This window comes from Nesoenas mayeri, assembly GCF_963082525.1.
Source record: "Nesoenas mayeri genome assembly, chromosome: 3".
Lineage (NCBI taxonomy): Eukaryota > Metazoa > Chordata > Aves > Columbiformes > Columbidae > Nesoenas > Nesoenas mayeri.
In genome coordinates, this window is record NC_137544.1 from 107,594,527 (window position 1) to 107,620,267 (window position 25,741).

At 43.3% G+C, this 25,741-nt stretch overlaps 1 protein-coding gene across 1 annotated transcript in view; it reads left to right on the forward strand.

Annotated features, from left to right (window-relative positions):
• SYNDIG1 (synapse differentiation inducing 1) overlaps window positions 1–21,086 on the forward strand; it is a gene marked incomplete at both ends in the record, with an annotated part of 67,010 nt that extends 45,924 nt beyond the window's left edge. Inside the window, one exon of the mRNA XM_080341200.1 lies at window positions 20,928–21,086. Coding sequence (XP_080197326.1) covers window positions 20,928–21,086 — 159 coding nt within the window. The remainder of the gene's footprint in view (window positions 1–20,927) is intronic.
• Between the last annotated feature and the right edge of the window lie 4,655 nt (window positions 21,087–25,741).

Below are 25,741 nucleotides of genomic sequence, written 5' to 3' on the forward strand. Positions count from 1 at the left end.
TCCTCAAACATCTCTATTCTTTAGATAAGACATTGAAAACTTCAGAATTTCATTGGAAATTGCAAGTTGGTCTGCCTTTGCAGTTGCTGAAGTAGGAAATGCAGTGTTAGAAAGAAGCAGCTGAAGTGAATAAGGGAGAAATTAGCATTAGAGCTAAAGACCAAAGGCATTTTCACCAGCGTATAATCCTAGACTGTAAGAAGTCACACATGGACAGCTTCAAGAGGATTATCATTTCCTATGTACACTCAGCCAGCTCCTCTCTGCCACACAGCCAGATTAAACAGTGATTCTCCAGACTGAAGCTGGGAGATACTGAAAGATCTGGCACAAACCTACACAGGAATTCAGATATAAAGGACTTATTTAAGGAATCAGATTTAAAGGGCTTCTCTAAGGAACCTGTTCAAAGTTTCTTAAACCACTAGGAAGTGTCCCATCCATTTCACTCAGCTTCAGATCAGACCCCAGCAAAGCCAGAATTGATCAGGACATCCAGGAGAAAAGGCATGAGATTGGGACCCCACTTGGAGCCAGTCAGTAGACCTCACAAGCCTTGTTGCTGGCAAGTATCAAAGAGCAACCATTCCTCAAAGGCTGTGGGACTGGTGATTCACATCTCTCCATCCCACTTGTGTGCAGGAGTGTCACAGGAGTGTCAAGTGCTGCTGCATGAAAAGAAGGGAGACAACAGAACAATGGATGTAAATCAGCCTTGTTCCACTCAGATAAGCACAGCTCCCTTGCTTTACACTCCTAATGGCATTTCTGAAATATCAAAACCTTTAGGGACCAAAGAGAGAGGAAGAAACAAAGCAAAGAACTGTCTGAGAAGGTATACCCTCGCACTAGCACTCCAGTGTTTCAGAAAGGCAGTGTTTTCCTGTGGAAATAATTTGAAGCTCTCCAAAAGCACTAGGAATCTGAATGCAGAGAGTAAGGTAGCCTCAGATTGCTGCAGACATCCATTTCATTACTTTCCTTACTGCGAGCAAGGGCCAGAATCTTGGTTCTCTCTCACATGATGTTAAAGAGGAAACAAGATAATTTTTAAAGAGCACTGAAGTAACTCAGTCTAATTCTTCCAGCAGCAGTGATGGTAACTGAAACATGCTCAATATTGCTGTTGCGACCTGGTACTTTGCTCTAAGCCACATGCTTGCAAATAATAAAACCACTCTTTCTCCCTAGTGAAGGGCTCATTTGAAAGGGGACTCATTCCAGCTTGGTGACACAGCGGCTTCTATTTCCAGCATGGATGTTTTTCCTTCTGAGGAGCCATGCATCTCAGCTGGTTCACAGTTCAAACACTGTCCAGCCCAGAAGTGGTGATTACCATAGAAAAGCCCACCTAGATGTGTCAGAAAGCAGCTCCCCTTGTTTGTACATACATCAGGTTAGAGTTGTCCTGTTTGACACTCATCACCCAGTGAACAGCTTAGCAGTGTACCTTTGCTGCCTGGCTGATCCACAAAACCACACATTCATTCTCTCATTCCCCATGAAGACCCTGCATGCCCAATATCTTATCCAGGTTTTCATCTAGCAGAAGGCATTATTGTATGGAACTTGATCACTCATGTCCATTACTACACCCCTGGCCTTGTCTGGGGCTGAGTCTCCTGTCAGCATTCCCAGGAGCCTAGAGAGCATTCCTTTGTGCTCCACTAAGGTCAAGCTCCAGGTGTGTCTTTCCCACCAGGGAAAGTATTACCCACGCTGGGCCTTCTCAGAAGAAGAAACAATAGAAATGTTGTTAGTACTCTTCCATGGACAGTTTGGCAGCTCCAGCAGCTAGCCCAAGTTAAAAGCACCACAGTACTTGAGCAAGGAGTTTTGGTGGCTCTGAGCCAGGACAGAGCGCTGGGAAAGAGACCAAGTTCCCTTTCTTGCAAAGTTATGCTCCAAAGCTTGATGCTGTTCTCCTTTACCCAGCTCCTCCTGCACTGTGCAGTAAAATCACATTTTCAGACACATATTGTCCTGCTCAGCATGGCAGCCCCTGCTTGACTGTGATTATTCATTTCCTACCAAATGAACTGGTGGGCCCTCATCATCCTTGTCTACCTAGGCCAGCTATGGGCACATGAAAGTCATCTGGTCACAGTAGGGACCTGACCTCATTGATATTTCACTCTTGGGCTTAGGACGCCCTTGTGCTAGGCACTGAAGAAACAGCTATACAGAATATTTTTTCTGCAGGTTGCAGTCATCAGTCTCCACAACATCCCCTTTCCCCTGCCCAGCGCTCTTCACTGTGTTACCTAACCCTGAACTGCAGAAGGGAAGTTTCTGTCTTTGGTCCTGCCCAAGAGGGCAGACAGCACATTGGAGAGGTAGGGGCCACATCCACTCTAGAGCCCAACACAGACCAAGGCATCTCTAGTGGTGTGCACACCACTAGCTATCTGTCCTGCTGCCCAAGGCTGTCAAAATCACAGTTGTGACTGTTCCACACCAGTTTCCAGAGATGTCAGGAGGCCCTCTGGCATCCAAATCTCCCATTCTCTGGCATTTCAGTCCTTCCCCATCATGCCCAATGTCTCTGGACACTTGAAGTCCCTCTTTCTGTCCAGTACCAGCCTGTGGGACATATCTGCTCACATCCACTGAAATGGTTCCTTCAGGTTGATACTTCTCTCAACTTCTGATCACCCTCCAGCATGCAGACACCACACAGCACATCTTAAATCTGTCTCAGCTGGAGGTTTGAAATGTCACAGAGGCATTTGCTGAGGCAGTCAGGGACACAGTCATTCAGGACACAGTCCCATCAGGAGTGGTGGAGCTGTGCCTTGTGAGAGAGATTTCCCATCTCTGAAAATTTTGCATATGGTGCTGCTGTTTGCACAAGGAACCACAAGGTAACTCCACTTAGCAGGAATAGCTCTATTTGTAATTATGCTAGAAATAAATCATTCCTTTTCTGTAGTGGAAGGTAGAAACGTAAGCAAAAGTACAACATATCTTATCTGATACTCAGAGTGTTTTTGCAGTTAGCACCCTTGCTGCTGTGAGAACCTTGTCTCTAAATTGAAAGGGAATGAAGGCTTGGAGGGCACCCAGTAATAACATTTGTATCTTGTTCCAAAAAGGGTTAGAGCATGGCCTTGTGCCATTTTCTAGTGGAGGACAAAGGTGTGCACAATTAACTTAGTGTTGCTAGGATGCTCTTGATAATGTCAGTATCTCTTTTACTGCTGCCAGTAATTGTCCAGGTTGAGGATCCCTATTGTGCTAGGTACTCTACAAATCAGATCTAACACCTTGGAAATGACAAGAAAAATGCATGAGCCTGTCCCCAAGGGCTTAGAGCCTAGAAAAAGTGAGACTGAGAGGGAGCAGGAGACAGTGGGGAAGCACTGGTCATGACCACAGATAGTTGCTTTAGACATCTGGCTGCATAGATATCATGAAACACTCAGCAAATAATAAAAACAGTCGTTCACTAATACTTTAGTGGAATATTTTCAAAAAGGATGTATTTCAATTGTGAAGCATGTATTACCTCAGCGGGGCAGAGAGATGAAAGAGAGGGAAAGAAGCAAGAGGAGTAGAGTAAGCAAGCTCTGAAACAGTTAATTATCAAGGCCATCCCCATGTGAATGACTTCCTGCTGAAATCTTCTGATGGACAAATGCAGCAGAGATTTCAGACCATGACAGGCTTTGTGCCTCACTAGTGCAGCTCTCTGTTTGTAGCTCCACTGTTGCAGTTTGGAATTTGTTTAAGCATCCACCTGGTTTATATCTGTATCCAGATTTTCACCCCGTTCACTTGCTGTCACCTCTGGAATTGGCCCATCCTCTCCCATATCCTTTTGTATAAAACTTCTGCTGCATAAATGAGATGGGTCTGTTGCCCCTTTTTTACCCTTACCACACAGTTGAAATCGGTCTCAGTGAGTTCTGAAGACTTGACCCCCAGGGGCAGACCAGATCTTTTACACTACTCTCCTCTTACTTGGGGACTCACCCAGGAGGCAGGTTTTAACAACAGTCTGCCATTGCCTGCACCCTCTCTCTGTCCTCAGCTGGCTAAGCTCCTGGGAAAACCCTGGTAAGAGTAAACTTAAGATAGGTGGCCCATACGCTGTCAGATCCAAAGGCACACTGTTTCTTAGCCTGCTTGAGATTGAGGTGAAGCACATTAGCTCAGCTGCTGTGGAGGCTGTTGTCCCTGTGCACTTGTTATTCCAAACTGAGGTAGGCAGAGAGCACTGTCTTGTGCACTGTCAGCAGCTCAGCTGATGGATGGCAACTCATGCTGTAGTGGTATGGCATGCTGATCCCTACCACAAAAAGTGGTCTCCTGTATTTAATAGGCATGAAGGGTTTTCATTTGAGTTTTGCAAGAAAAGCAAAGGTGGGCTTATAGCATTCCTCTGCCTGCCTGCATGTGATGGAGTAGTCCTGGACAGACATGAGACGACCAACCTAAAGGGACTTACATGTGAAAGGAATTTTCTACATAGCAGCTGTCATACTGCCAGATGTTCAGGGTAGCACACTCTGCTCCCAGTACCTTAAAGGGAAGGGACTGGAGAGCAAGAAGTAAAGTCCTTTCAAATCAACAGGAGCCTGGTCTGACTCCTGAGGTCTGTATTTCACCAAAAGAGTCTGTGTTCAACCAGGGCATCCTGCCGAGGCTTTTATCCCCCTTCACAGAAAGAGTGTGGCATATTGATCGCATCCTTCCCCAGTAAATGTGTTTGTGCATTCCCTGCCTCTCTGCAGTGGTCCCACTCACTGGAGAACAAGCAGACAGGGACATGCACAAAAATACACCACCCTCCTGCTGATGGGGACCGGGCATCCCCAGCAATCGCTGTTCAGGCTTGACCCACCTGTTGCTAAACAAGCTAACTAGCTGGAGAGGGGAGCTTTTTGATTTTCATTACTTTTGGCAGACACAGCAGCACCAAATGCAGAGTGAGGTACTTTCTCTACCTATTCAACAGAATGAAGGAGATGGAAAGAGAAAAGAATAACACTTTGTGGTTTTTTGTACACTCTAGTATAATTTGATATTAAAAAACTTGGCCAGGTTGTTGATGACCCCTCAGAGCCACTAAGAAGGATCCTTAGCAACCTGTACTTTCCCTGTTGGACAATCAGGACTTATGTTTGTATGCTAACACATTTCCACTGAAAAAGAGTCCTAGCCCTGTGGAGCAGTTTGTTAAAGGGAGGAGAGAACTTTGGGATGGCCTCTTCCTTCCACCAGTTGTCGTCAAAGCAGCAAATATTCTGGCTGAGGGGCCCAAGAATAAAAAATCAAATTGTCCCAGCACACCAATGGAAGAATTGCTGCAGTTCTGCTCCATCCTGTTCCTTTCTCTTAGTATGGCAATAGGAGATTAAGGGAGCAAGCCCACAGCAAGAAAGCAGAATTATTGCAGGTGTTAGTAAGATGCTGGATGAAGAGAGAGTAACAAAGCTAGAGAATCCTTGGGGATGCATGTCTCAAGCCAGTTTGCTTTCTTCCCAAGGGCAGGAATAAGAGCTGGCTCAGGCATAATGAAAGTACATTTTAGCAGGATGCTCTTTGCATCATGGAGGTGAAAACAGCAGTTCTGGGTTGCAAGACCTGCAGGGGTCTCTCCCTCTTTTGCTAAAGGCACAGCACATGTGGGAGCTCGCTGGTCTTTCTGTGATGTCACCAGACAAACTGGGTTGGTAAAGGCTGTTATTCGTGCTCAGGCAGGTGACTCACTCCTCAACAGCAGCTTTTCTGGAGAGTTCCCCTGATCTCTCTTTCTGCCTTGCTCACTGTGCAGCAGAAGGATGAGCAAAGGCTTTCCAGCTCACTCTTGCTGCTGCTGGGCTCCATCCAGCTGCACACCTCTGGAAAGGTGGTGCTGCTTCCTGGATGTCTTCTCTACTCCTACATCCCAGCTCTGCAGAGAGCTCTTCTCCTGCTGGAACACTCAGCATAAGAATGCACTATACCACATCTTCCACCCTTCAGACATCCTGCACCCTTTTAAAGGGTTGAAATAGTGTCCACAAAACACAAAGGCAGGGTTTCTATTTGGATAAAAGAAAGAGAGGGTGAACTAGGAGCAGAAGGGCAACAAGAGGAGCAGAAATTACTTACAGGAGGAGATCAAGGGGGAAGAAGCCTACAGGAGAAGAGCAAGGGCTGAGACAAAGCCCTTTGATAGAATCCCCACACATACAGGCCCTGCACAGAGCCACCTGCCTGGAAGTACTGTAGTTGTAGGAGAGAGGACGTATGTACACAAGATATTAGGGGCTGATATCTGCTGACATGACAACACTGTGATGTGTTATTGCTGAAGAACATGGAGTTCTTGTCTTGCAGATGCTGAGTCACAGGAAAGAGCAGTTATTTCAGGGTATTGACACCTTAATACAAGGTTAGACCTTCTATTTCCATACCAACAGCAATGGTGACAAATACAAATTAATTGTTCCAGGTCAGTGGATGAACTTTCCACACAGTAAAAAATGAGATCTTCTTGAGTCCTCCTCTACTGAATATGGAATTGAGTCAAGAAATGAACATGCCCTCCAGTTTCTTCAGCCTGTGCAGAGGTGTTGCTGGCATTAGTAGATGCTAGTGGGTGTTTAGGTAGGATGCCTGCCTTATAGCATATCTTTTTCTCCTTATTCATTCTTTTCCCATCCAAAGACAGTTTTGGGGGCTAGGCACAAAGGATGGATAATATCTTCTATGTACTGCAGTGATAATGCCACCTGCCAACTGCACTTTCCAGGTCTCTCCCACAAAGCAAGCAGCCTAGCCAGGAATAATTTCCTTAGTATCCCCTTCCTAGGTGTTTTCCAAGGCAACTTCAGGTCTACATCCAGCAGAAGGGGCAAAATATACCGTAAATCCAGATCATCTCTTTTCAGGAACATCACTACTCCACAGGGCATTCCAGCCTCAACAAGAGGAGTAGCTTCCTAAGAAAAGGTCATATTTACGAAGAAGCAATGCATGTTGGTTACTGAAAAGCAATTAAAAATTGGATACATAATGACCAATATCGGAACCAAATGAGAATTTTGTCGAGGGTTAAGATTGCGGGGTGACAATAAAACCCTGGCAGATGTATTGTTAACCCCCCTCTTCCCCCCCCACTTCCCCCTTTTGCCCCTCCCTCTCCCCCCTTCCCACTCAGGACAGGTGATTGGGAGAAAAAAAGAAGGACAGAGAGAAGAGAGTTGGAAAAAATTAAAGATGTTTTACTAATGCTACTAATAAGAATAGAAAAAATAATACAAAATATACAAAACCAATCTTGAAAGTCTCAGCAACTGCAGAGCCAGCACCCAAAGTCCTGGATTAGACTCCACAGCCAACCAGAGCTGGATTCAGTCTCTCACTAGGCCTCAGTTCGGAGGGACGACTAGCAAGGTCCTCTCCTAATGTCGGCCATAAGAACAAGAGAAAAGAAGGGACGAGGTCCTCGTGATCTCCCATTTTATATGAAGTATTCATGTGAATGGAATGTTATACACCGTTGGTCAGTTGTTTCTCGTCGCCCCTCTCGCGAGATGTCCATCCATGCTTATCAATAAGTTTGCATTCCATTGCTAGGTTTTACCAAAACATGTGTCTGGTTCTCCAGGAAAATGCAGTTAATATGAAGGCTTTAGCTGACAGGAAAAATTCACTGAAAGAGAAACTTGTTTTTAACAAAACCAGGACAAATTTATGCACCAAAGTTTTGTTGATTTGTTAAGATTGTGTGTGCATACATACATATTGTATGCATTTTAGAAAATACTTGTTTTGAGAAATGTATTGTCTCAGAAGGTTTTCAAAAACATTTTGAAAAGGTTGGAACATTCCATATCAATACATTTCTGAGGAGAACAAAACAAATCCCTTTTTTTCAACTGGAAAGAAATTTTTCATCTGAAAGGCTTGCTTAATGTATAAATACAGAAAAAAATAACAAAAAAAAAGGCTCAAAACCAACATGAAGTATTTCAAAACTATGTATATAAAGTACTTAAATTAATTTCCATGATTTTTTTAAAAAAACTGATAGCACATATTTGTATTCAACACACTTTTGACACTGTTTTCTGCCGTGGTTTCTATCACTTTTCGTGCTCAGTCCCTTGCCTATATCTCTATTCAATCTTGAATACGGTTTGAGTTGTTTTAAAATTATTAAAAGATCTCTCCTTCTAACTTTCTTCTCCTCTGGAGATTTTAAAACCTTCCTCCTGAGGTTCTATCTTCTAGAATGTCACAGTTGTATTTTTGACAGGACTTCAGTCAACCTTTTTTGCCATGCAAATATAGAATGTATTGTAAAAGCAGTGATAACATTAAAAGAAGAAAAAAAAAAAAAAGGAGAAGGGGAGAGGAGAGGAGGGGAGGGGAGGGGAAGAGAGAGAAATGAAATTCATTACATTTTTTATTTTGGAGAAGTATGTCTACCAAAAAGGCCAAAATCCACTGTCTTATTCCCTGAGCTTCTTAACAGCTCAGAAGTTTACAGTAAAAATGGGAACAGAAATCTGAGCTGAAAGCTTAAGGGACCCACTAGTTCACAGTGGTTTTGATGTATTTCAATCAGGAATAAACAGATCTTTTTGATCAAAATGTGGGGACTACAGCTCTTCTACTAAATAAGTGCATTTTTATTGTCATCAAAATCAGTAGTCCTTTGTTAAATAAATATAGAAAAAGCATATTAGCATAATGCATTAACTCAATGTATCACTCTGCATGATAAACCAACAAAGCTGAACCCTCCTAAGAACAGATGAAAATTCTGGGTTGACTGGGGTCCATCTGACCCAGTAACCTCTCTCTGGTGGTGTAAGCAGATAGGAAGAGAGGATTTTAAGAACAGAGCAAGCATATACTTCTGATGTTTTTCCAAATAATATCCATGATCTGTTCATTGATAAAATTTTAATGATGAATTCAGAAGTACAGCATCTATTAGAATTTCCCCTTTGAGACAGTTTCTTGAAAGAAAGCACTTTGCTGCTGAGTTCAAAAGGCAAAAAAAATACAGTAAATTCAGTTTCACATCTCCAGTGTCAGAGGTAGCAGTATATGGAGAAGACAGAGTTCTTTATGTTCTTCAACATTTTTCAGGGAATCAAGCATTAAAAACAAAACAAAAAAAAACAAAAAAAAAAACCAAACCAAAACAAAGAAACAAAAAAACACTACCAAAAAGCCACCCCATGAAATTAAAGGAAATGTTTTACTTGACCAAACCAAGACATTTTGCTTTATGCAGAGAGGAAATGTTAATCATTTTAACAGAAGAGAAAGGTAACACATAGATTTTTTTAAATCAGAGCAAGACACCTATGTGTCTGCCAGAAAGAGCTGATTTTGCCCGAGGCCATTCTCTGCAGAGCTCATAGGGGATCCCAGAGCTTTGAGACACCTGGAACAAGACTTCCATGACACTCTGCTGGGTTTGCTGCTGTCATCTGGGCTTGGAGGCAGAATCAGGAGACGGGAAAGTGCTGACTATGAGAATAGAGAGCTGCTGCTAGTGTCGGGGAATGGTGGTGGGTAGAAGGAGAAGGGATTGAAGTTTGTGTCATGCTTTTTTTCCCCTGGGCTCTGTAGGGCCATGCCTGGCATTTTCTACTTGCACTTGGGAAAGCAGACCACCAGCAGTTTGCAGGAACTGAATTTCCAGCTCACTGCTATTTAGTTGTCTTGCAGCTCTGTCATCTGCGAGGGCATTCCCAATGCAATCAATAGCAAATCAAGACTAAGCATTTCCTTGCTGGTACCATACAGGCATAACCTATACACTAGGGAAATTCACAGCTTATATTAATTGCTTGTGGCCTTTGTAACTACCTGTCTCCCTGTCCATCTGTCCACCAGCCCTTACTGTCAGCTTTTCAATACATTGTCCAGTTTTGCTTATGAGGTAAGTCTGAGCACGGTCCCTTCAGGGTTTCCCACCGTCAGATGCCCCCTTCTAACAGCAGATCCCACATTAATTAAGAGTCATTTTGTTCCGGGGGCTTCTAAAATGAAGCTAATTGCCTCTTTTCAAAAACAAAGTATTTCTTCACGGGGAAGAACAGCTTCCTTCATACGGTGGACATTGGTGGGCATTTGTTCCTAAGGATAAAATAGCATTTTCCAATGAGAGGTATGCGAAAGACACAGCTGTCTCTCCAGAGGATCTTGCAAACTCAGAAACATTGTAATTTTCAGCCATGTTTTGTAAACACATTGGATCAAGATGAATCCTTCCAGTGTCTCCAAAGGACTGAGAACCTGACCTATTGGTGTTGGCAGGAAACTCTTTCAGTTCGGTCTCATTCCTGTCCAGAAAGAAATTAAAGGAACCTGGCCTATTGGTGTTGGCAGAAAACTCATTTCAGTCTCTTTCCTGTACAGAAAGAAAGGCAAACTTCTGATGCTTTATTCAGACTAGACTTTAAGAGGGGTATATCTCCACTACCTTTATTCTCCTTGCAAGAGTGCTACGGGATCATCATAATATTGATTGCTTGCTATTGTCTCCAGTTATAAAGGAAATCCCCTAAACTTTCTGACATACTGAAGAGATGGTATATTAAAACATAGGCAGCCTGTGGTCTTGGTTGGCCCCAGGATTTTGTCTGTTGAATTAAATGTGATGGGAACCCACAAAGAGCTTTCTCGCAGCATGTGTTTGTCAGTTGTTTTCCTCATATCCCACTCAACACAATCCATGGAGCATCTTGGAGAAGAAGGTTTTTGCTCCATATTAATCAACCCTCTCTCATGCAGTCCCTTGTGTCTGTCTGGTAAAGCCAGTTGCATCACTTATGTTGCCTCTCCAGGGGGAGGGGAGAAAAAAGCGTTAAGTTTTAAAGAGAACAAACAAGTGATGCAAGAAAAAATACAATTTTTTGTTTTTGTTCCCAATGCTGTGTTTATTGTGAGCTTCAAGAAAGCAGAAGGAATGGAAATAGAAAAAAAGAGTCTTGTCACATGAAAGGGATAGTCTTCATAATTTGATCTCTGGTGACTTTATGGATGTGCCTGAAGTACCCTGTCTAAAAGTTGAGTTTGTTCAAGGCAAATATGCCCCTTGAAGAAAGAGAAGTAAGTTACCTCATATTCACTGTCAGATGCTGCAGAGCTCATCGTGCCTGATAACTTTTTATCCCAGTAGTTAACATATCAAATGACAAAACATTTCTCAGAAATAGCCTGGATTGTGTCTCCTGCCTAGAAAGATGCCACCACAGCATCGGTGGGAATCAGAGATTTGCAGAGTTTGCAGGTTGGACTGGCAAATGACACCCCAAGAAACAATCCTCAGGAAACACTTTCATGTAACTGATGTGATGTCTACCCCAAGTGCTGGGGGAAAAAAAACCCAACTGTCCTGAGGAAACCAGGGTCTGCCAACAACTGACCAGAAAGAGCTAATCTGAGTGTCCTCAACGCATGAAATTGGGAGTAGATAAAGAACAGTGTAACACAATTTACATATAGAGAAATCATGGGTGATTGTGACACAAAGCTGAGAAAGCTACTGATATCAATAAACAAGGGTGAATATCTTCTTAAGAGTTCTTAATCTTACCTCAAAAGGTCCTTGATGATTTAGGAGACTGTATCTTTCACTTAAAACCCAGAGTTTCAGTTTCAACTCAAATAGGGACATTTGCAGGTGAAAAAAATGAGAGTTCAGAATGAGCAGAACTCATTCTCTGATCAAATCTGTTCCTGTAAGGAGAAGAAACCTCAGAGACAACTTCAAACATGCAGTGTCTCTAATTCTCTTTCCCCAATCTCGTCCTCTGCCAAATGTGACCCGAGGTGCCCGAGACAGAAAGCCCCATCATGTACCTGCCCCAGAACCCTGTCTATTCCCAGGGTGGGAGGTGGGTGTCCAGAGCTGAGATCCTCTCTGGCAGCACTGGGCAGAATCTTTTACCCTTTACTCTGCAGTGTGACTCATGTTGGAGGGAAGAGAGATCAGGGCCGCTGCAGTGAATGTGAAGTACCCACTGACATGGTCTTCCTCCCATCACTAATGAGGAAGAAGAACAGGGGCAGATAGAAGAAACCAAAGCAAAAGAAAGTCAGGTCATGCCAAATGGCACAAAGCTGGTGCTTCACCAAGTTCCTTGCACTTGGTACTGTGGACATTTTGAATTCCAATGATACTACATAATGGCCTGCTCATCTACTCCAAGGGATAGCAAATTGGGCCAAAATTATGAGCCCCTACCTTGGAACTGGGGATTGATACCACTTTTACATGAGACACATACCCACATGGCTTGGTGTGAAATCATGTGACTATCCTCATGGATAGATAAAGTCCCAACGGTGAGGTCTAAGATCCACAACTACCCAGGCTGGGACCACACATTGCGTCTTGATACAAATGGAGCTGGAGGATCATGGGGCAGTAGAGTTGGATGTGAAATTCAGTCTCTACACCAACCTTATATAACAAGATAGAGGTAGAAAGATATGAGTGCAGCTTTTTCCAAAACCTATAATCTCCAGTAGGTCCTTCAGCAAAGCCCTAACAAAGACGTCACAGGGCTTTAAAAGCCCTGCTATTGCCTGTGAAACAGGGAGAGGAATTTCTACAGGAATATTTGTGTATAAACAAATTGACAGTTGAATAACACCTTGCACAACTTTGTACAGCTGTCAAGTCTCCACAAAATCACAGAATCACAGAATGGTTGAGGTTGGAAATGGCCTCTGGAGGTCATTTAGACGATACTCCCAGCTCAGGCAGGATCAGATAGCGCAGGTCGCTCAAGACCATGTCCAGTGGGGTTATGAATATCTTCAAGAATTGAGACTCCACAGCCTCTTGGTGACATAGACAAATAGTCAGCTCTCTGTGTGTGTGGGCACATCTGTGTGTGTGTGTAAACTAGGCTTCACCACACATCACTTTTCCCAAGTTTTCTTTTCTTTCATCACAAAATGGCAATATCTGCTTGAGGGCTAGAAATGATGTGGAGGGGCAAAATCACCTTCACCACAAACATACAAATTCCTGTATATGCCAGGAAAACAGAATTGCCCTCATGTTGCAGGCTGAAGTCTCATTCTCGCAATTAAAGGAACTGCTGCTGCTGTGGAGCTTGTCTAAAAACATCTCTCTGCATTCTGCTCGTTCAGGCCTTTTACACTTGCTGTTCTCATTATTATGCTCTTGTTTTTCCAAGTGCCAAAAGCTCACTCGGACATTCATAGTTTTATCATTTTATCTGCACTTGAATACACAATCAAACACCACAGGCAGCACCATACTGGGGCTGAATCACATACTCGTCTACATGTTTTCAAATTCCAGCAGAAAACATCGATACCAAAATGATGTAATGGCTCAAACCCAGATGTTATGAAAGTCGATCAAATAGAAGCACCAGACTCATGCTGGTGTCCATTCACACTCTCTTCTCCTGAGCCTTTCATGGGCTTTCAGGAGTAAATATTGTTCCCAGTACATCTCTGTCCACCAACACACCACGATTTAATTTGTTGGCAGTAGAAATCCCTTTATTCAGGCCAGTTGTTTTAATCTGCCTCATCACTGTTCAGGATCTTGTTGTAAATTTGTCCAGGCTAGAGGTCCTTATGCTGCTGCAGAACAAAGAAGGTGATGCTCACAAAGGAGTACATGCCACTTGAAGGGCTTGCTGGAGTAATATTTGAATAGAGTCATAGAATTACAGTATCACAGAATCATAGAATGGTTTGTGTTGGAAGGGACCTCCAAAGATCATCTAGTCCAACCCTCTGCAATGAGCAGGGACATCTTCAACCAGATCAGGTTTCTCAGAGCCCTGTCCAGCCTGGCTTTGAATGTTTCCAGGGATGGAGCATCTACCACATTTCTGGGCAATCTGTGCCAGTGTGTCACCACCCTCATTGGAAAAAATTTCTTCCTCATGTCTAGCCTGATTCTTCTCTCTTTTAGTTTAAAACCATTACCCCTTGACCTATGCCGACAGGCCCTGCTAAAAAGTCTGCCCCCATCTTTCTTATAGGCTCCTTTTAGGTACTCAAAGGAAACTGTAAGGTCTCTCCAGAGCCTTCGCTTCTCCAGACCAAACAACTCAAACTCTCTCAGCCTGTCCTCATAGCAGAGGTTTTTCATCCCTCTGATCATTTTTGAGGCCTCCTCTGGCCCCTTTCCAGCATGTCCATGTCTTTTCTGTACTGAAGGCTCCAGAGCTGGACACAGGACTCCAGGTGGGGTCTCACCAGAGCAGAGGGGCAGAATCAACTCCCTTGACCTGCTGGCCACACTATTTGTGATGCAGGCCAAGATACAATTTGCCTTCTGGCCTGCAAGTGCACGTTGCTGGCTCATGTCCAACCTTTCATCCACCAGTACTCGTAAGTCCTTTCTCTGCAGGTCTGCTCTCAGGAACTGCACTTGTCCTTGAAGTGCAATACAAGAGATTACCCTAGACACAGGATGGCCACCAGCCTGTCCTTTTCACTGCCTGCACACAGGTGGCTGTTCCTGCCTCCACTGTGATGAGCCTGTTTCTTTCATTGCCTTCCTGAACAGTCAAGGTAAGGAAGGGGGTGAGGCAGGACAGTGAGGCTGTAGATGGGAAGCAGCAAGTGTCTACTACAATGCACTCACATCGGACAGAGCTATACCTGGGCCACTGATGGCACAAGCCTGTTTACTAGAATGAGGATTCATTGTTGAAATAAATCCTTCAGAGCTAAGTTTTCACACTGGATTTTGTTTTGTCACTCTGAGGTACATCAGAACACTTAGGACATCTAGCAAAGCCTTGAGAAAAGCAGCAGCACCAGCTGCAAATGCCAGTTTATCCCTTCTCTGTGTGTTAATGAAATTCTGGTGATATCCTTGTATCATCCTTTTGTCACTGCTACCCAAATACCCATACTATCTCAACATTTCTGCAGGGGAAGTTCCATGTGAGCTCGGCATTTAGTGTCTCAAGGTCCTTAACAGCCATCCCAACTGGATCCCAGTGCTACCAGACAGTAAGAGAGCAGGTTATGGTCAAGATCTTATGTTTTTTATCTCCTTAATGCTCAGGATGGGGTTGAACCCTCACTGAAGGAAAGACATCAATTGCAAGCAAGTGATCTAGTCTCTACCTATCAACACTGGAGTGTGGATGGGGATTTCCTGAAGATGATTCAGCAATTGGTTTTGGACACTGCAGTCTGAAGACTAGAATAGACTAGGTTGGATGCCTTCCTTTGAAGAAGAAAAGAAATTTAAGCATCAGTAGAGATTAAGTCCAGCATTGAGTCTAAGAGTTTTGTATATCTGTTTAGAAGTGCCTGCATTTCAGGTGACACCTGCTCCCAACTGTTTCCACAGCAAGTTTCAGACAGGGAATGGCTGCTTGAAACTCATGTCCATTTTCTGGGCCAACTTCCCAGCAGAAATGGTGGAAACCTCCAGAAGAGCTCTTTGGTACCTGAAAGGCAAGTTGCCATTGTTGGGGTCTGGTCTGGGAAGCCCTGAGCTGGAGATATTCTTTAATACTGCCTGGAGTGAGATTAAGACACAAACAAGGTCAGATGTCACTTAACTAGGGAGCTTTATTGAACACTTGTGAAGAAGATAGTGATAGGACAGGGAGAAAAAGGCAGGAAAGCAGTAGGAACACATTTGCAAGAGAAATTCTACCACCATCCAGGATCCAATGGGCTTCAGCAGGTGGGGTGGTGTGTCTCAGGAAGGTAGCTTGTTACCTCACTGAGAGGTCCACATGTGGCACTGGTTGGTGGCTTGCGGATCTCCAGGTCGTGCATGCTGTGTGGTTGTACGGTGTTTTAAAAGGCATTGGGGTATATTCTGGGATGTGGTTTCCCCTGGCAACAGCACATACTGCCTGGTTTGCACCTTTGCTCAGGCTCTCGGTCCTGGCATGCCAGTCCCATGTAGTACCGTGTATACTCTGGTGGGGCAGGTGATTTGCTTGTGGCCAGGCAAGTCTCCCATTGCTTGCAGCCAGGCAGGTTCCCTGTGGGGCAGGTTCCCTGTGGGACAGGTCTCCTATTGCCTGTAGCTAGGCAGGTTTCCTGCGTCTCATAGCTGGGCAGACTTCTGGGGAGTGACATCATCATTCACAGCAGAGACAGGAGCAAACAAACTTTGAGACACTTAACTCAAAATATGGTCCCTGACAGCCATGGGCTAAAGTTTCTACTATACTATGGGCACAACGGAATTTGCAAATGCCTAATGGAGCAAAAAATCATTTGTCACTTATTTGGATCACCATTTCTGCCTGTGGAGCTGTTTGATGGGACTTCATAGTCCCTTTCATGCTCTTCTCGGGACTGAAAACTCTCCTGCCATAGCCCAACCCCAGCACTGGGTGTCTGCCAGTCCCATGCTTTCGCCGGCTGACTGGCACCTCTCTGCTATCATTCATGGTTCAGAGGCAAATTCTGACTTCACTCTTTTCCCATCTGTACCCTTAGCATAGGCTCTGGAGCCTTTTTCTCATCGCTAGTGAAAAAAAGTGGTATAAGCCTGAGGGTGGAAGATATTACCCAGAAATTTGAGATCAGCAGATGTACAAATTGGGCAAGTTAAAAGCAGTAGCCAGAGCTTTTGACTAGAAAAGAGATAGGAGAAGATACAGAAGCATTTTCTGCATGAGTTACTCCTCATTCTCTAGCATTTTTTTGCATGCCACTTAAAGAAGTAAGACTCGGGGTCTGGCCAGTAGCTGCATGGAGGCTGTGCATCCCTGCTCCCTGCTGGCCATTTCTTCCCATGAAGTGAAAATAAATCCTCCCATCACTTCACCAAAGGGATCAGGATACTCTCGTCTCCTCCTATAGGGAGCCATTTCTGCTGTCCAGCTTCAGGGAGATGAGGCATGATTAATAATTGTGATCAGTGGGTTTCTTGTTTCCAGATACAGCATACCAGGAGGTATTTTGTGAGTATGATATATGGGCCACTGTGAGATGCAGCTGAATTTTTTGGCCTTGCAGCTATGGAGGTACAGTATTCATCTTCTCTCAGCCTATAAAACGTGCAGCCCAGAGACAAGATTAATATGTTTTGCAGAAGCTGAAGTGGAAACTCCAGGGAAGTTCCTTGAAAGTGTTTCTAAACAACAAGACATTCATTTTGTTAGTTAAACAAAGTGAGATAAACTATCCAGATCTCCTTAACCCTTCTCGCCTCTCCTCTCCTTACTTTCCTGGCTTACTTTCAAATCTTCTAAAGAGAGATTTGAGTCTGGTATTTTTTCAAGCGCCTGTTTCTAGCTTCGGAGTATCCAGCCAGAAGCTGGCAAGTTGATAGTCACATATGAGCATCCAGAGGACACAGACCAAAGGAAAATGAAGAGACGTGGATAGTCCAGCAGTACAAACCCTTTGCAAGAAACATATGTCATCTACTGCAGTGAGGGAATTTGCCTGATGCTATATGATAAATTATCCCCCACTCACAATTCATCTCGACTTGCACTCATCCTCTGTTCTGTTTATCAAACCTGTTGGTCTGGCTGTTTCCCAAAGACTGTATTAAATTGGTTCATCAATCATCTGGCTGCCAGCCACAGTCTTACCAGGGAAGACTGGAAATAATTGGATAGAAGTACCGTAAAACTCCACAGATAATATCATTCTGATTAGGAAAAGTGCTTCGTTCTGCAGCAACTTTGAAGCCTGTTAGAATAACTGTATTCCTTACCACTTATATTAAGCTTGAAGATGCTGTAGTGAATCAGGCTCTTTGTTAGTAGGGCATTCAAATCTTCATTCTTGCACCAGTCCTGTCTGCATTACTCTCAGAGTCCAGCATGATGGATTGATTAATACCAACTAAGTATTCAGCAGAGTAATATTCATAGCTGGGGCTTTACTTTTCAGGGGAAAGAAGTAGGAAAAGCAAAGATTGCTTTAGTGAGGCTGGAGCTGAATCTGTCAAGAGGGGCCCTGTCGCGGTTGAGACGGACAAGCGACATGGACCAAATTCTTTCAAGATGAAAGTAATAGATGCCATTTATTGCAACAAGTGCATTTTTATACAATTCTGCCAGTTCATGTGTCTTTTCACTATTGGTTACAAGTTACAGCACTAACATCTCATTGGTTAAACTTGCTATCATCCATGTTATTCTTCTATCCCCTTCTCTCTCATGGGTACATCTCTCCTCTCTCCGGATACTCCTTTACTCCCATCCTCCTCAAGGGTAAATCTTAATATCTCAAGGCTGATCTCTACTCTCATATTTTCTGTCAAGGATTCCACAGACCCGCTGCAGTTTCCCACAGGGCCCACAGAAATCCACTTCCAAGATGGACATGTATGGCTGGACAAATGGTGCCTCTGTACCGTTTGACACACCAGCTCCAGGGGTTGAGCAAGTGCCCTGGTGGTGCACGTTACACCATCCCCACCTCTAATTGAGCAGAAATGCCTGGATGGATGGATGGAGGGCTTTGTCATTTCAGGCCAGGCTTTTCAGTAGACTGGGATGTCTGTGGCACGCAGGGATGCACAAAACATATCCATCCCACCCAGGATGGGGCTGTTTAATGAAAGTGGAGACACCATCAGTCTAAAATGTCCTGCATTCCACTAGATTGCAGACTAGCGTGCCATAGATGTGATCCTATTTCTAAGCAAAATTTTGTGGGGTATTTTCCTTCCTCAATATTTTAATCTCTTTTTTTTTTTTTTTTAATTAGCTAAAATTGATTTACTTTTCTGAGCAATTTTAACCACAGTGGCATTGTGAAAGCATTTATTGTTCAACCCAAACACATGTATTGTAAAGGAAGACTGAGTTTGTTTTGATGTCTGAGGTCCCAGCATTATGGTTGACAGAATTACTAAGAAGGGTTCACAACAGATATCACTCTCTGTACTTGCACCTATTTTGGTTCTTGAGACTTGAACCACTGCATCTACTTCTTCTGTGATGTTTGATCACAGGGTATAGGTGGCCAGACCTAAGTAGAGACTGGACTTGTCTAAGTAGAAAAGTTTTATCTTTAAGCTACCAGTACGCAAGATACAGACACTGTGAAGACAAGTGAACATCCTGGCCATTGCCTGCATTTAGATGCCTTGTTTTCTTTTTAGGTTTAATGACCATTGTTTTTACCTTTTCTGCCACAACAAGGAAACACCTGTGAGACTGGGTCTCACTGGGGTCTCTGATCTATACGAGTCATTTTTTGTCCTAATTTGCCATATGGAGTTTGCCAGAGTACAGGCATTCCTGATGTGGAAGCCTCCAGAGTGTCACTGCGTCAGGGATCAAAGACTCTGGGTTATAACTTGCTGGCTCAGTGCCAAAACCAAAGGAGTTCCTCAAAATGCACAGTTACCAAAGGTCTGATACACTTTTTTAAAAAAGTTCAAGAAAAAATGCTTATTAGTTGCCAGATGCTAACCTATTAAAATTGACCTCAACTGGATTTTCTGAAGTAAGTGTTTTCGAGACCTGTTTAGCTTAAACATGCAGGAATGCTGTAATTTGCATACAGTGACACTGGAGAGTCATGGAATTGTTTTGCTAATTAGGAAATACCAACAAAGAATTTTCTTAGTGATAAGCAAATCCTTTCAAACTAGTCTTGCACTTATGGGGGATGGTTTCTGTGTTGGCATCATCCTTTCATCATGCTGGAAGACTGATACCTCCTGAAATGGTATTAGGTGGTTCTTATCAATGGGTAGATCAGTCGTGTCCAATTTTAACTTTCTTTTATCTGTTTTGAACAAGGATTTTGTGTTGCCTTGGCTCCTGGGCTTGAAGGTGCCTGGAAGGTCTATTAGAAGAATCAGTATTTGAATACTTCTCAAACTCCAGATATAGCTTTCTGGAGAGACTATCCCATTGATGTCAAGTGCAACTGTGCGATCATCACAGGAGATCCCCATCCAGCTGTGATTCTGCTTTCTGTGTTCATTATTGACAGCTGTACTAATAAGCTGAAACTTTGTGAGGTTCATTGTGTTCAAGCCTAAATATCTTGCATATAACTTTGGGAACTCCAGCTGATGAGGTTAAATTCAAGGTACCTGCTTGGGTACTCAAAGATACATGAAGATGTGATACCATTACCAGAACTTTGGATTAGTCTTCTGAGCTACTGGGAACAATAGCAAGAAACACAAAAGCCATCAAAATGAAACCCTTCCTCCAACTGACACATTCAGCTGAATGCACTACCTCCAACAGAGAAGACCATGGCTCCAACACTAATGGCCCCACTAAGCACCCTTCTGATGATCAAGGGAACTGCCCTGCTCATATGCATAAGTGCTCACCTGAATCAAGGCGGAAAGGGTGTCTACTAGCTCTGTTTTCCTTGGTGTTTGTCCTGCACTAAAGCTCAGACCTAAAGTGGCTGCAAGGTAACTGGTGGTGTCTGACCTCTCTGCAGCGTTGAATTTGGGCCAGTCATTCCACCTAGTCAGTACGCTCAAAAGCACTGCACTAGAAGGAAAAATTCAGCCCTTCCTGTCTTTGTGCAGGTAAGAATAGATCAACCATTTGAGCTGACTTGGAAGCACATTTTTTTGCAAGTCTCATGTTTAAAGGTCTTTTCCTTTGTTACCTTTCCCAGCCAGGCTGGAATCCAACCACCCCATGGAAGCAGGGTTGTAGTTGTGTCTGAAAGTGAGATGGAAGACCCTTGGCTCACAGCCCATCTGTCCATGTTCTCAGGGAAGGCTGAGCCACCTCAGGAGTCATTACGATGCGTTATATTAAATCCTAGGATATGTTTAAGCTTAAAGGCACTTAAAAGTACTACTTGAGATGCCATCGGTTCCATCATCATCCTAATTATTCAAATAACCTAATTTAACGAAAAAGTATTTGATTTCCAACTGTCATATTCCAGGACCATGTTTCAGTCAAGAAACGAACATCACATCTTCATTTCCAAATGAAAAAAATAAATATATTGCATTGTTGTTGTTGTATATCTTGCAGACTAACAAAGCAATAGCCAAGGGGGACTTCCACCATGCAAGCTCCAGCTCCCGGCGAGCACTCTTCCTGGCTGTCCTGTCCATCACAATTGGAACTGGCATCTACGTTGGGGTGGCTGTGGCTCTTATCGCCTATCTGTCCAAAAACAATCACTTATGAGCTTCAGGAAATGGAGAGAACCAGCCACCTGGCACCCACACTGCAGAACTCCCCAGCAGATCAGACTGCATTATTTTCCAAAAAGATCAAGAGACAAACAAACACCTTTTGGGGGCAGGTACAGGATAAGATAGGCCTGTGAGTTATTGTAGGGTGTGAAATTGGCTGGGGTGGGGGTAGTTCCATCATTTGTGATGCACAAGTCTTGCTTCTCTTCATGAACCCCTGTACAAGAAATAAAGAAGGATAGAGGAAAAAAAAAAAAAAAAAGAGGAGGAAAAAAAAAGAAAGGAAAGAAAAAAAGAAGAAAGAAGAAAAGAAAAGAAAGAGAAGAAATGAGAAGAAAAGAGAAGAGAAGAAGAGAAGAGAAGAAACAAAAAGAAAAGAAACGAAAAGAAAAGAAAAAAGAGAAAAGAAAAGAAAAGAAAAGAAAAGAAAAGAAAAGAAAAGAAAAGAAAAGAAAAGAAAAGAAAAGAAAAGAAAAGAAAAGAAAAGAAAAGAAAAGAAAAGAAAAGAAAAGGGGAAAAAAAAAAGAAGGAAGGCAGTTGGGGGAGGTGTGGAGAGGGATGTTTAGCCTTTGCCTTCTTTGTGGTGTGGTGTTTACAAACTGGCAAACTGAGCTGTTTTCTTAATACCTTCTTGGTCACCTGAACTTTGCAGCCAGCATGAGCTTGTGCTTAGTTTGCTTGTTAAGCACAGCACTGAAATCTGGGAAAGCATGGACAGTAGCTGGTTCTCTCAAAGAGCAATATAACAATAGGAGGAAGAATATGTGGTTTTTTTGAATGCAGGACTCATTTGCCTAAGAGTGAAGCAGAGACCTCAGTGTAGAATGGTATTGCCTACTTTACTTATGTGGATAGGTTTTAATGGAAGGAGAAAAAGAAATATTTTTTTTTTCTTTCCTATCCTTGTTTTTGGATTAAGATGTGACCCACAGGCCCACCCAATGCAGAACAGCTGAGGTCACCGCATGACTTGGCTCTGCAGACTGTGAGGTCAAAGTAGCATGGGATCTGCTGTAAAATTAAGTCCTCTATCCTGTCACATCATGATAAGGGCACATTCCCATGGCATATTGCTCATCTGGGTTGCTCTGCGTTACTGTGGAAACCTGCAGAGTAGTCAATGCAAGAAACCTGCAAACTGAAATACTAACCAGTTTTAAGTTTAAAAATGTGGTAAAGCATGGGAATTCACCAGGGAAAGGAATGCTTCAGACGCAAGTACTGCTCATACACAGAGCAGTCAAGGAGACCACTTACATTACAAGTTCACAGCTCATCCATGGATGAGGGACACAGCATAGCCATGGAGAGACGAGCATGTCCCTCAACGAGCAGTGCAACGGTACATTGTAAGGGAATTGAGCATTGTCCTTACTTCACTAACTGAAATGATACACTTATTTTCTTCTTTACTCCTTCCCCACAGTCACCCTTTTATTTTTGATGTATTACAGATGTACCATTCCATCCCAACAAGGGTATATCAACATAGATATATATGTACCTACATATATATATACAGAGAGAGAGAAACTGATCAAAACAATAAGCATTTTATTATTCACTACCCTGTGTTTTACAAACATTATTTCTTTACCCTAAACTGTCATCTTAGGCCTTTTATTACAACTCTGTATTGTGTGTCAGCTTTGCTCTGGGACAGTTTTTTCCTTCTGTTTTCAGATTGGCACTATTTTGGTTTTAATTTGAGGGGTTTTTTTAATTTTTAATTTTCCTGCTAGTTATAAAGTTTATTAAAACACATGGTATGCAGCTGCTGATACTCTGTGTGACACTTTCTTTGATCAGATGTGAAGGGTTACATTGAGTGAAAATTGCCCCAGTACCCTGAGTTCAGGTAACCGGAGAAGTATCCATATGGACCATCCCATACTGACCCAAAAGCTTATTGCAGTCACTGACAATTCATCTTCTGCCTTGATTTGTTGGGCTTCAGACTAAGCCTGGAGATTAGCAATGTACTTGTAGTCATCTTCATCATTTCTCAGCCACTGCTAAAACTGAGGGCCTACTGAATGCAGCTCTTTGGCCAGGTTGATCTATTACAGTAAAGTCAATTCTGTGGTTCTTCCCCTTCAACTTTTTTTTCTAACAACTGTCATGGAAGCCCCTTCCCTTTAAAGCAAGGCAGTAGTGAGTGGGCAAATTAGAGTCTGTATTTGCCCTAGTGGGCAGTATCTGGTTTTGGGTAGGTGAGGCACAAGGGCACGATTTACTACCTCTTTATCTTTCCAGGAGGATGCACAGGATTTCTAGCTACGGTGCTTACAGCAGGCTTTCTAACACGGTGTGTCATGGCTTTAAAAACCAACCTGGGATGTGTGTTGCAGTCCTTGCCTCACTTCTCCCTGGAAATTAGGTGGCTGAAACCGTTTTGTTTCACATTTGCCCCATTTCAAACTATTCTTCCCATTCAGGAAGAATAAGAAGCTTCTTTCTTGGTTGTTTTTAAGGGTGAAGTATTGCTAGACTTGGATGATAACAAGGTCATGTATGCAAAGCATAGTCAAATTTATATCTCAGTCCAGATCTTATTTTGCCTCAGTTCATAGTGTAGTAATGCCTTGTCTGAGAGAAAACCTTGCCTGAGGCTAGGAAGTCCTTATCTAAGGCTAGGAAGGCCCTTATGTGACAAGAAAATACAAGGACTGAAAATACTGACTATTTATTTAACTTAAATTGAGACATTTCCATCTGGGCCTTTCCCCATTTGTTTTTAATCTAAAATACTCATGAAGACTTGGGGGAAAGGAAGTACAGCACTATGAAGCACATCGCCCTCAGCTGTACTCCTAGCAGTACTGCCATGGTTGTCTCATCTGGGGTACAGCACAGGACCCATTCTGGGTCCAGCATGTTTCAGCAGACCTGGCTGGTTCTGTGCATTCAAGTGTGGGTATCTCCCTCTGCCCCATGTTGCTCAGCAGTCAGGCCAAGGTCCCGTACTGTTACGGGGCAGAGATGCAGCCCTTCCACATGGCGACTCCTGTGCTAGTCAGATGGGTAGGTGATATGCATGACTGGAGGTCCTTGGGAGCTACATATCAGTGAGAGGGACCATCTCACAGCAAAAGCCCCATGCTTTGCCAGAAGAGCTCTCGTCTCACTCATCCCATGAGTGACAACCCACCTGTTCATCCTTCACCACCTTGGGAATCTTTGAGGACCATATAAGCCCAACCCAAGACCCCAAAGCTGAGCACCATAAACAACTAGTAAACAACTAGTCTGTTTGCTAAATAACTCAGATTTAAGTGTGTTGGGATGTGGTTCATCACAAGAAAAGAAAGCGATGATTTGGGTTCAAGCTAGCTCTCCCAGGACACCACTCTACCTCTTTGTAAAGGCCCTAAATGCTGAAGCATGTGAGATAAACAATGAAACCTATGAGCACACATGTTCACTTTTGCAACATGCAGGTGCCCGGTGAGCTTGAATTTGGGCAAGCAGACACATTTCGGTTAGGACCTGGCTTTCACCATGGGCTCCTGTTCTTTGCCCCTGATACTCACATCAGCCTGAAGAACCATGCTGCCAAGGAAATGAATTGCCATGTGTAATGTGCTCTTCCCTTATGTCAGCATGATTTGTGGGGAATTAGCTTTTTCTCTCAAAATCTGAATTTTGGGGCACATGGTATTGAAGAAGAGACTCAGATTTTTCATTTAAAAATAAAGGAACTAATATTTCCTAGTGCTGATCTGAATTTAACCTGGAGTTCAAAAAATTAGAAAGCAAATAGAGACTCCAAGGTCATTATACATGCCTAATAGTAATAATAATAATAATCATAATCATAATCATAATAATGCCATTTTTAAAACAATCTTGTAGTTGAGGGATCTTCCTTACAATTTTTGATGTTAGTTGGCAGGCTGAACGTTGACCTGAGAAGCAAAAGCCAGCTTTGCAGCTAGAAGAAACCTTCCCAGATGGGCAGTCTGAAAAATGCCTTAAAAGCTTTCACATCTAGCCGTAAAAACAACATGCCAAACTGGGGATTGCAGTCTTGCACCTCTCCAGGATCCCCCAGGGGACAGAAAACAGGAGCAACACAGTGGGAAAGACCTGCCTAGCAAGAGTATTGCAGACAGCATTGCCTGGCTGAAAGCTGAGGTTGTGCCTCTGTGCTGCACATGCTGGAGCAACCCACCATGCGACATGGGGCATGCACATGGCATGGCAGTTCATGGAAGCAAGCAGGGAACATAAAACGGGCTTGCATCCTGGGGAGGTAGACCTGGGCCTCACTGCAGCTCAAAGTGGGGATAAAGCTCCTGTTGATAGTTTTCATGCCTTAGTATGGTTTCAGTTTGCTGAATAACCAGCATGGTTATTCAGCTGTGGGTCAGCCAGGAGCTGACCAGGCTCTCAAAGTAAGTGAGGTTGGCATGGCCTGATGCAGCATCTCTGGCCAGCAGAACAGATACAACCGTCTAAAGAAAAATCTATGGTATTAAGATTATTAAGATTATTAAGATATTATTATTAAGATTATGGTATTAAGTGCCACTGACATCACGTTACAGTCTGAGCTTCTGCTGAGGAAGGACTTCTGAAGCTGGATGGGACAATTTTGCTGTTCAACATCAGGAACGTTCTAATTAAGGAAGGAAAAATTTGAAG